Source organism: Coffea arabica, chromosome 5c (assembly GCF_036785885.1).
Source record: "Coffea arabica cultivar ET-39 chromosome 5c, Coffea Arabica ET-39 HiFi, whole genome shotgun sequence".
Taxonomy (NCBI): domain Eukaryota; kingdom Viridiplantae; phylum Streptophyta; class Magnoliopsida; order Gentianales; family Rubiaceae; genus Coffea; species Coffea arabica.
Genome location: NC_092319.1, coordinates 1085489 through 1098249, shown reverse-complemented (window position 1 = coordinate 1098249; position 12761 = coordinate 1085489). Strand labels below are relative to the sequence as shown.

Here is a 12761-nt window from a genome sequence, read left to right as displayed (position 1 = left end):
AAAAGAAAAAGAGATAGGAAAGAAGGAGACAAAAAATTAGATTTTGCAAAAAAATAATAATAATAAAGAAAAATCTAACATTATCGTATTAATTTAAGATTGTTGGAATTAGGATTGAAACCTGGTGGTAAACAGTAAAATAAAATAATTTTAAAATAATAAAAATATTTAATTCTTTCTTATTTGTAATTTTTTAAAAAAAATTGAGCTCTCTCTCTATCTCTCCCCCCTATCCCTCCCTTTCCCGATCATTCTATTTTTTTTTAATATTAATAAGATTGCCAAGAAATAAGAGATTAATACTTTGAATTTTTTCTTAATACTAAAGAAGAGAAGAGCCACTCTAAATTTTTTATTGTTTTATTATATAAAGAGGAGGGTACTTTCTTCTAAAGTATTTTAACTAGCTAAGTTGGTTTAATGATGAGATAAATTGTCTAAAAAATAATTCTATGGGGTAAATTGATAATGAGACTATAGTTTATAGAGATAAAGTGATAATAACTTTAAGGACTAAACTTGTCTTTTACTTTAATTAACAAATTCCGTTATGTTTGACGGTTAGTTTTGGGGATAAAGTGACTAAAAGATAATGTTAAGAGTAAAATTGATAATGGTATCAAACGTTAAGGGGGTAAAGTGATAATAACCCTTTATTTTATAAGCTTTAACGAATGCAAATGGAACTTATCTTGTGAAAAAAAAAAAACAAATTTCAGCATAACTCTATGTGAAAAGTGCTGAACATAAACGTAAGAAAACACTACAAATATACACTACAAGAAAACGGGCTTTTTGCAACGCTTTTGCTGTGACACAAGGAGAAAGTGCGGTAAATAAGCAGCAAATTTCAATTTGTGCTGCAAATTTCACAACGGTTCCTAATTTTTACATAAAAACGACATAGTTTTAATAAAACCCATAAAAGATAGTTTCCTAGCACAATCCACATATCGATCCCTTGTAAAAAGGTATCGATATTTTCAGGTCACATGTCCTTTCTTGATAATAAAATTGAATAACATTCCCTTATTTTTCGATAATAATAGAATGTATTCCAGAAAATAGCAAGTCTTCCTATTCGCTTTCCTTATCGATGAAGTAAAAGGTGAAGGAGAACGCCAGTCCCTACTCATCATATTCCCCAGCTCAAATCTGGGCCAACTCGATCCGCGTCCACCCAGCACCAGCGGCAGGGTAGCCGCTCTTCCGGCCCCAAAATCAGTCCTCCTCGCACGCATTAGCACATAGCGATCTCTTTTTCTTTGGAATCCTCCGCCGCACTCCAAATCCAAGCTATTTTTCCTACAGAACTTTTGATTGCAGATCTATCTACTCTACTCACTCCTTTTCCTCTGTCTCGCTCCAACTGGTAATATTGCTATCTTTTTTTTCTTTTTTTTTAATTAATCGATTTTTTTACATCTAGAGACTTGTTAGGGTTTCGAGTTCGGATCATGTTTCTTAGCAACTTGCTTTTGTTTGGGAGAATTTTGAATTTCGATTTTAATTGTGTTGTCGAGCGGTCTCCTCTAATTTGTGATTCACGCTTAATTCTTCTGGGGAGTGGTTACCCTGTCTTTTTTCCTACACGCGGTTCCTGGAGAAAGGAAAAAGTTGTCCTGACAGTTTATTTGTTGATTCAGTCCTGAATCTGGTGAATTAAGGTGACAATTATTGTGATATATGACTGAAATATTTTTCACACTAAGAAAAATGTTTCAAAAAAATATGTGACAATTGTGGAAAGAGTTGAGGATTTGAATATCTAGATTCTGAAAGGCGTTAGATGAACCTTACTTCATCTTGGTGAATGTTTAAATACTTTACAGGTAAGTAGTGTAGTTTTTTTTTTTCCTCATTTTTAATGATATCCTTTGTTTTGGGTAGTGCTCAGTCATGTAGGCGCAACTATATGTTCAGATTAAACAGAGAAGAATTTGGAGATTTATGTAACATCAAAATAACTGTAATGTCCTGTCAAGGTTTACAGGCTTGCAGCAACATATGGGTCGTTGTTCAGGGGAGAGTATAAATGGACAGGAAAACTTGCTTGGTTGTCCAGCTTTTGGTAGGTGATTCATTTCTGAATTACTAGCTCTGGAATGAAAGCAATAGGCAATTTTAACAAAGGAGTAAACTAGCTCTGGAGTGAAAGTAATAGGCAATTTTAAATCATTTTTGTTTGTAGCTTTTGCTGTGGCTGTGGTAATTTTGTAGCAGATTACAGCAGACTGACAATGGTATATGGTTAAAACTGTCAAATGAATAATTTGATTCGCTCTCAATTTATGTATTAAAGTTCCATTTTTAAACTGTACAAGGAGGCAGTGCAGCGAGATTTATGTATTCCTAGATAGGTTCTGTTCTTTAATTTTCTCTATGTGCTGTAAATTACCTTCACTGTTACGGGCCTCATATCCTCCTTTTTCAGCTTTGTGATTTCAAATCCCTGAGGAAGTGCCTCTCTCAGAGGGCCCATTGAAGCAGCCTTCACTAAGTTCTTCATGTAAGTGTTTCTTGCAATTAGGAATTTGTAAAACAATCTAACTCCCCTGATTTATCTATGTTTCTTTTTCTTGCAAACAAAACACTGGTTTGCATATTGACATAAATTCACCACATTCTTTTGGCATTGAGAAATTGGGTTAACTGTTAACATCGCATTCCACTATGAGCATAGCAAACTGGGATGCACATGCTGCACTTTATTTTTTTTTTTTTTGCATGTTAATAAATTTGCTATTTTTCAATTCTGTTTATAAGGTCTCTTTTCTTGCCTTCTCAATCTTGTTTCTTGTAGAATGGATGATAGGTCTTGGATCTTTATTGAAGACCGAGTCAATAATCCGTACTTTGAAAAGTGTCTGAATGACTTCCTTAAATTTGCCTACAAAAAGAAGGAGGTTGGGAGTAGAATATATTGCCCATGTAGGCGATGTAAAAACTCAGAACGAAGAAAGGAAGAAACTGTGCGTGCACATGTAACAATGAAGGGGTTTTTGACCACTTATACAAATTGGATTTATCATGGTGAAGATCCATGGGACTTCAATCAAGAAAATATGAACAATGGAGTGTTTAGGCGCATTGAAAATGATGACATGAATGAATTGATACACGAAACACTTGGAAGAACACTTGAAGAGAATTCTAACATAAATTTAGAAGAACTTAGAGGAGCCTGTGATGAAGAGACTAATAAGTTTTTTAAGTTGCTGAAGCATGCCGAAACAGAGTTATACCCTGGATGTAAAAATTTTACTCTTCTATCATTTGTCATCAAGTTGTTGCATGTCAAGTCTCTTTGTCGATGGAGCAACAACTCAATGACAATATTACTGGAGCTTCTCAAGGAAGTTTTTCCTGAGAATGAATTATTTCCAAGCTCTTATCGTGATGCTTGGAAAATTGTTAAAGACTTGGGTCTTAGCTACCATAAAATTCATGCATGCCCCAATGATTGCTTGATTTATTGGAAGGAGACAGAACATGAAACCTTTTGCAGAAAGTGTGGAACTCCTAGGTATAAGCAAATTGTAAAACAATCTGATGATTCAAGTGAACAAGCTAACAAAGTTCCAGCAAAGCTTGTTCGCTATTTTCCTTTGAAACCACGTCTCCAAAGGCTGTTCATGTCATCAAAGATTGCTTCATTAATGAGATGGCATGAAGAGGAGCGCATCAAGGATGGAAAATTGAGGCATCCGGCAGACTCTTTAGCTTGGAAGCATTTTAATGACCGGCACCCAAGCTTTGCTAGTGATCCTCGCAATGTTCGTGTTGGACTTGCAGCGGATGGATTTAACCCATTCAAAGCAATGAACAATAAATACAGCACCGTACATTGGAAGCATGCGGATTGGGAGATATGAAGATGTTTTTGAGAGATGTATGATGAAGTGTTGTACTTTTGAAGACAAGCACATTTTGGAATATATGAAATATCTTGTAATTGGAGCGAACAATATTAAATGATAAAGTTTGTAGAATTTGACTAAAACAATGTATGGTACTTTATTCTAGTGTATTGTGGAACTATATTTTGTTATAATATTCGATTTTAGGATATTTGAGCATGATAATTATTGTACCATGAAAATTTTGATTTCTGGTCTTTATATTGGTGACTTTTTTGCGACGCAAGTTTTTGTCGCATGACATTGTGGATATTTTGTAGCGCATTTTTTGTGCCGCAAGTAGAGTGATGCAAATGCATGCGACATGTTGAAAAATTGTGTCGTTTTCTTTTGTAACGGCTACTTTTGTGACACAATTTAATTCCGTCGCATTTGTGCCGCAAAAAGGTTTTCGCGGCGATTTTTGGACTTTTTGCAGCATATTTCTGGCGTCGTGAAAAGTCAGTTTTCTTGTAGTGATATGACGTAGGAGTTAGGTCTTGAGTGGCTAATACAGCCTCCTTTTACGTTATCAAATACAAAAAGGTCTTACTTTAGTGACGAAAGCCTTCAATTTTGTAATGCAACATCTTGATCTTCTGCCCATTTTGAACCAATTGTGTTGAACTTTTGGAGTACAGTGTAAATAAATTTAGGAAGGATGTAAACAAGTTGAAGTAGATTTTGAAGTAGGGTGTAAAAATAAAAGTTTGAATTGTTCATTTGACTCTGAAATAGATTAGAATGGACCGGTGAGACCACTGATCCTTCTTTTTGTTTTTGTAAAAGAAAAAAAAATTTATATGTGTTCAATTTTGATCACCATCACAGATCAGGATGTGCCCTCAGAACCATATGTCGCGTATAGAGATTCTTGTAGATCACATATGAACACAATCTTCTTAACATCGACAATAGGATTTTAAAACAAAACGTTTTATAAGAAATATATCCGTCATTACTAATTGAACAAATTTGTATTGGCAAACCACGGGGTGGATCATTCTTTAGCTTTGCGATGAAAACTATTAATCGAAAGCTTCCCAACTTGACAAGTTTTAAGTTCAAATGCTTTAGAATCTCTGTGTGTATTTTCTGTTTTCACCGCCCAAACCGAGGAATTTGAGAACGAACCAAAAAGCTAGAAAACCAATTTTGTGATATAATATATCCTGTTGTGGCCATTTTTCATACCTGTGTTGGACTGTAGGGCAAAAAGAAAATCAAAAAACGTGGGGTCGTGGTTTGTGGGCAGTCACCGACTAAATCTTTATGGTCACTGATTAGGATTGGAAGGCTAACAAATCAAGACTGTGACTTTGCTGTGCATGAAAGGAAAAACTTGAATAATAAAGGAGAAAATAACAGCCAACCACCCAGGCGAGCCATGCGGCCCGGCGAATACAGGACAATTGACTAGACAGCTTGCTTCCCTCCATTGAAGGTGGATGTGAAAAGAGGGAATTCAATCTTTTCAAGGGATTAATTAAATTCACCATATTTTCACTTAAATTTACATCTTAAATCTTGTAAGAGTTTTTAGCATTAGGTGTAAAAACATTTTAACTAACATAAATAGGGCTAATTGCAATTAATCCCGTTAAAAAAACACCCTATTTCTTATTCTATATGTAAACTATTTTTTTCTGTGTCATTTAACTCTACGAGACACCCTATTTTTTGCTATTTTCAGTCGAAAAATTACGTCGTTTTCTGTAATCATATTTCCTTATTACCTTTTTTCCTCACATACATCAAATCGTTATAATAATTTTTTCATGAAAAATGCAATCCAAACACAACCTTACTCCTCTATTAATGAAATTAAGATTGATGAAAGTGAAATGAGAATACATGTAATTGTGAGAAGGAACTTCAGGAAAACGTTGTTATACAAAATTTTATGCATTGTTTTCCTCTATTTATTAGAACTCAAATAACTTTTTTTTTTCTACTTGTTCTTGAATTAATTTCTTGAGCTTTCTCCCACTAAGAGCGATGCCAAAACCACTTTGCCTATTAATTACGATGGAGAAGCAATTGATTCACTTATAAAAGAAGGGCACCTGAACATTGTAGGGTTTATGTAAAACTAAAATTTTATGAATCAAGCAAAGACATGTGAATTCCAATTCTTTGCAAAAAAAAAAAAAAAAAAAAAATCTCTGGAGTTTTAAAACGCGTCTGATGAAGCATTGGATGAATTAGCAGTTTGTCCTCAAAATTAACGACAAAACTAGTGTACCAGGCTACCTCATTCTCTGATGAAAGCTATTGAAAAAATGCAAAAGCATGTGGTTGAATATGTCTGTGTAAGATTTTTTGGTAGAACTTGTCAGGAAGGGACAGCTTCTTTGTTTTTAACAGAGCTGACAAAAAAGGATCCAAATTCATCACGTGCTATTCTTTAAGATCACAATCTTTTTAATTTTCCTTTTACCTTTTTCACTATAAACTAGTATTATATAATGTGGAAAGCATTATGTACGTTTGGATAGGGGATTATTTGAAAAAAATTATCTAAGATAATGCTGTAGAACTTTTTATAATGTGATATATGTGAAATAAAAAAGTGGTTGAAAATTGTATTTATAACGCTAGCAGACTGAAATTTAGATTTTTTTTTTTTTGCAAATCTTGATAACCAAATAGACAGGTGAGTGTGTTTGGATCGTAAAAAATTACACTTTCACGTGCTATTCTTTAATATCACAATCTTTCTTCTTTTTTTTTTTCCTTTAATATTTTTCACTAGAAACTAGTATATACAATGTGGAAAGTATTATGTACGTTTGGATAGGAGATTATTTGGAAAAATTTATCTGAGATAATGATGTAGAACTTTTTATGATGTGATATATGTGAGATAAAAATGTGGTTAAAAATTGTATTTATGAAGCAAGCAGAATAAAATTTAGAATTTTTTTTTTGCAAATTTTGATAACGAATTAGACCATGAATTACATGCATGTTCTCCATATTTTATTTGTCGGTGTATCAACCTCTTAATTACTTATGTACATTTTTTTTTTTGCAGATCTTGATAACCAAATAGACAGGCAAGGGTGTTTGAATCGTAAAAAATTACACTTTATTTACACCTTATTTACACACATTGATTTGCTTGTATCATCAACACATTTTTCAATCACTTTTTTATCTCACATACATCATATAAAAAAGTTCTATAGTACTTTTTTCACAAAATTATGTCAAATAATTTACAATCCAAACACACTATTTTACATGCATGTTCTCCCTGTTTTACTTGTCAGTGTGTCAACCTCTTAATTACTTATGTACATTTTTTTCAAAGAGAGTAGTGTATACACCATTGACACAGAATTTTGGATTCCTTTTCTTTTTCTTTCTACTCAATAGGGATAAAAGGTTGATTGTATAATAATATTTCTGTGCATGAGCGTGTCTAAATGTGTGACACATGCATTAAAGAAACAAAAAAAAAAAAGGTGCCAAATGTGAATAGAGACTAATCAACACTTGATCGTGTAAAGAAAATATTTATTCTAGAATGAAAATGAGTGAGAGTCTAATTAAGCTTTTATAATTATCTCACTATTGTTCTTATTAAACTAACTATTACGAAAAATGGGTGTTTCTTTATTAGTATTATATATATATATATATATATATTTTTTTTTTTTTCCCCTTCGAAAGTAGTGGCCTAAAGGGAGACAATGACAGAAATAAGCCACTAGATCGAGGCCAAAAGGCGGAAGCCGGACCTCTTTGTGCTGTAGCTAGATCCATATCTGAATCATGAAGTCAATTTCGTATGACCCACTATGGTCAGACACCGCCGGCCCACTTGAAGACGCGGCCGAAGCGTGAAAATGTGATGTGATAGCCATTTTGTTCGAACCAACTACCCTTTTTTTTGGGGACTGCTAGGACCACATACTTTTAATCTGGTCCTAAGTATCACGTTAGAAAAAGGGTTATTATCACTTTACCCACTTAACGTTTGGTGTTACTATCAATTTTCCCCTTAACGTTATTTTTTAGTCACTTTACCCCCAAGACTAACCGTCAAACTTAACAAAGTTTGTTAATTAAAATGAAAAGACATGTTTAAACCTTAAAATGATTATCACTTTAGACCCATAAACTATAGTCTCATTATTAATTTATCTCATAAAATTATTTTTTAGACAATTTATCTTACCATTAAACCAACTTAATAAGTTAAAAAACTTTAGAAGCAAATACCCTCCTCTTTGCATAATAAAAATAATAAAAAATTTAGAGTGGTTTTTCTCCTTTTTAGTATCAAGAAAAAAAGTCAAAGAATTCATTTCTTTCTTCTTGGCAATCTTATTAATATTGAAAAAAATAGAAAGATGGAGAGGGGAGATGGAGAGAGAGAGCTCAATTCTTTTTTTAAAAATTACAAATAAGAAAGAATTGAATACTTTTATTATTTTAAAATTATTTCACTTTTATGTTTACTACCAAATTTCAATTCTAATCTTGATAATCTTAAAGTAATATGATAATGTTATATTTTTCTTTATTTTCTTTCTTTGCAAAATCTAATTTTTGTCTCCTTTTTTCCCTTTTTTTTTTCTTTTTCGAGTATTAATAAGTGTGAAAAAAATTTGAGAAAACCCTTTTATTTTATGTTTTTTGATCTCTTAAAGTGGAAAAAGGAAAAATAACCATTCCAACTTTTTTATTTTTAATTATATATAAAAAAGGGTAACTATATTTAAATTTTTTGACCATACTAGTTAGATTAACGATGAGGTAAAATGCCTAGAAAATAATGTTAGAAACTAAAGTGATTGTATCACTATAATATAAACGAATAAAGTGACAATAACAATGTAGTAATGCTATAAAATAAAATGGTATTTTTGTCCAAAATTTCTTAATATGTTGAGTTGAATTACTTATCATGGTAAAGTGACTAAAAGATAATGTTAGGGGGTAAACTGATAGCAGTGATATAGTTTAAGGGAGTAAAGTGATAATAACCCTTAGGAAAATGATACGATTGCTAATATAAGTTGGTTCAGTTTGTCAAGGATGGATCACTTTTTAACAAAAAAAAAAGGTTTTGTGTGTGTTGGAAAATGTAAGGACTGTCAATGTGAAGACTGTATTGGTGAGCGATTAGTATGAATTTCTAAAAGCGTTCCTGAGGCACACCTTGATCCGTGGTGGTGACAAGAGTCGAATCCATCTAAATTTTTCTTTATAAAAAAAAAGTAAGAAAAAGAAAAGAGACACCATTGTTTTTTGCTTCCTGTGTCCATTTTTTTTTTTTTCACTTTCAAATGCACCAAATAAGCGTCATTCTTTAAAGAATCAACACTATATCATGTCAAGATTTTTTTATTTTTATTTGGAAAAAAGTAAATTTTGTTCTCATAATTTTATAGTTTGAATGTGAGGACAATGTTCTTAATTTTTCAAATCTACCACATAAAACAAAAGATCGCATGGTTTCTTAAAACCTTGATTTTCCAGGTTTCCTATCAAATTATGGGATGGCAGGAGTATGTGACTATCTTTTTTTTTTAGGTAAATACCTAAATGTTCATTTAAACTGATTGTTAGGACTGAATACCTTCGCACGATTGACCTTTCTACGCTAATGAATGCTTATTTTTTTTTGGGACCATACACTTAAAATACTCTAAGGAAAATCAATTCACCATCCTTTGCGGCCCGTACTTTTCTGCTTGTTGAATGTACCCACACAAAAGTCATGCTCTACGAAATTTTACTTACAACGCTATATTATGTTAATTTTTTTTTATTTTTCAATTGAAAAAAGTAAATTTTTTTTTTGGTGATAATTTGTAAAACTGGGATGTGAGGGCACTATTGTAAAATTCTTCCAAATCTACCACATCAAAACACAATGATCAAATTGTTTCTTAAAAGTGGTTTCCACAAAAACCTGTCAAATCATGCGACGAAGGGAGTATATGATTTAGTACCACTGGTCACAGAACGTCAGGTTAACCATGGTTAGGACTGAAGACATTGCTGGTGTAACTGATACACAAGTACACGAAAAGTGCAAAAATTTGTGTGTCACTTAGAAAGTGGGGATGAAAATCGCAACGGATTTTCTGTCCCACACCCTGTGCCACTCTCTGTCCCACTTTTTATTATATTGCTATTTCTCCTTCACAAACATCATGTTTTAATTCCTTATTATTTCCTTATGATCCAATAACTATTAATTGAATAAAAAATAAATACAACAGTTTCAAAAATCTAATGTATAATAGAAAATTAAAAATACAGCAGAAAATTCATAAAAAATCTCATTTTTTATGCATTTTGATTTTTTGAGTTTGTTAAATTTTGTGTATTACTCAATTAATAGTTATTGGATCATAAGGAAATAATAAGGAATTAAAACATGATGTTTGTGAAGGATAAATAGCAATATAATAAAAAATAGGACAGAGAGTGGCACAGAGTATGGGACAGAAGATCCGTTGCGGATGAAAATGATGATTTTGAGACGTGTTTGATACTATTATTAAGGTGTTATTTGCCCCCACTACACACGGTATTTGCTATAGAGTTATGGTAAATTACCTCTAAAATATTGTAATATTTGGTGCATCTTTCTATTGAGTTAGCGTATGCAAATATTTAGTGTAATTTGCACACCATTTGGTGTAATTCTTACAACAAATATTGGTATACACAAAGCCTAGCGGAAAGATACACTCATGTAATAGAAACTTGGGTGACAGAAAATCCCTTGTCGGAGGAGAAACTGAAGTTCAAGATGCAATATTAAAATCGGTTGTCGGAGTAGCATTTGGTAAAAGGGTTTTGGAATGGAGAATTGGAATAAACCCCATATTTATTGTTTGGATTACTCCTATCGGAATCGGGATTTTGGAATCATATCTAAAAATTTAGAATCCCTCAATTTCCTAGTAATTTGGAGGGTTTTGGACAAAAACCAAGTCTGATTCTCATTTAGAAATGGGGCCCGTCCCGCCACTCATTAAAAAATTAATACATAATTATATACATACATATATAATTATGTATATAATATATATTATAATTATAATATTTAATTATAATTATGTATTTTATTATAATATTAGTATAACTATATAATATATGTATAATTATTATATACACATATATAATATATTATATAAATATATATTATAATTATTTAATTAAATATAATTAAATATATAATATATATTATAATTTATTAATATTATATAATAATATATTTTATTATTTATATATATTTATAAATGTATATTATATGTGCATATATTTATAATATATATGTGTATATAATAATATATTATATAATAATTATTATATTTATTGTTATAAATATAATAATATATACTAAAAATTATAATTAATATATAATATACTTTATAATCATATAATATATTAGTATAATTAATATTTCCATATATTAAATAGTTATAATTATATATTATATAATAATATTAGTATAATTATATAATGTATTATATAAATATATATTATAATTATTTAATTAAATATAATTATAATTATATAATATATTATAAATTTATTAATATTATATAATAATGTATTTATATTATATATGTATATTTATAAATATATATTATATGTGCATATAATTATAGTATATATGTGTATATAATATTAATAAATTATATAATTATAATTATATTTATTATTATGAATATAATATTATATAATGATTATATTTAATATCTAATATGCATTATAATTATATAAAATATTAGTATAAGTAATATTTATATGTATTATATAATTATAATTATATATTTATCTTACAACATTTGTATAATTATATTTAATTATATATATAATATTTAATTTAATTAGTTACAAACTTATAATAGTGATTATTAGTTATATGTATTATACAATGTATATTAATCTACATAATATAATTGATATTATCAATTATACTAATAGTTATACATGTTTACTAATAGAAATTATTAATTAATTATACTAAATTTACTAATACATTTATACTAATATATTTAATTAGTGAAAATTTCTTATATCTCATTTACAAAGAGCCAATGACTTTCATTGTGGTTTCAATGATGTGGTTTTGAATCCATTGTTGGATTTCATAACCTGGTTTCGAATCCATGACAGGATTTCTTAACCTGGTTTCAAATCCATGGCCGGATTTTATAGCTTGGTTTCAAATCCATTGTCGGATTTCATAGCTATGTACTACACAAGTGATTAATATAATACAACATGGTTTTATCTGCTCCTTATTGCACTGTTATTATGACTTTTTTCTAACTACAATATAAAACAATTCATTGAGTTGAATAAATAAACTATAGCACTTTTATTTAATAAAAAGAGACAGCCAGATATTTCATTGGGACAACCACAAACACAGATTTGATTACAAGATTATTAATTATATGACAAGATTATTGATAAGGTCTATACATTTTTCTTTTGAAACCTTTGGACAAGTTCATTTTCAATTTTACAGGTAGGGTTAAAATTGGAAATTTATTATATTCCATTCCGAAAGAGTTGACGAACCAAACATCAACTATAGTAATGATACCCATTCCAGGTACCTGAACCTAACAGATGTATTGGAATAAATGACCTCATTCCCAACCCAGGATATCCGATTCCGAATCCGATTCCAATGTGCGAACCAAACGTCACCTAATATTCAGCAGTATAATCCGAACATGCACCCACAATGTTATTTGGAGAAATGACATTTGCATTCCTAAATTAACTTCTAGTACTTCTTGCTAGTATTTTATTTACTCAGTGGATTGGAGTGTGAGATACTAATTTGGGAATGCAAATATCATTTCCTTTGTG

At 30.4% G+C, this 12761-nt stretch overlaps 1 protein-coding gene across 3 annotated transcripts; it reads left to right on the top strand.

The window, feature by feature from the left end:
- Window positions 1-946: 946 nt before the first annotated feature.
- On the top strand, window positions 947-4079 carry LOC140007606 (uncharacterized). Of its 3 annotated transcripts, none has more exons than XM_072050396.1 (3): window positions 947-1372; window positions 1994-2071; window positions 2435-4079. In XM_072050396.1, exon 3 carries the CDS (start codon window positions 2805-2807, stop codon window positions 3873-3875), a length of 1071 nt encoding a protein of 356 aa, XP_071906497.1. In that variant the 5' UTR covers window positions 947-1372; window positions 1994-2071; window positions 2435-2804; the 3' UTR covers window positions 3876-4079. The 3 variants fall into 3 exon arrangements, with proteins under 3 accessions (XP_071906497.1, XP_071906495.1, XP_071906496.1); XM_072050394.1 differs by having other exon boundaries at window positions 1986-2071; XM_072050395.1 differs by lacking the exon at window positions 1994-2071 and having other exon boundaries at window positions 948-1372.
- Window positions 4080-12761: the final 8682 nt, after the last annotated feature.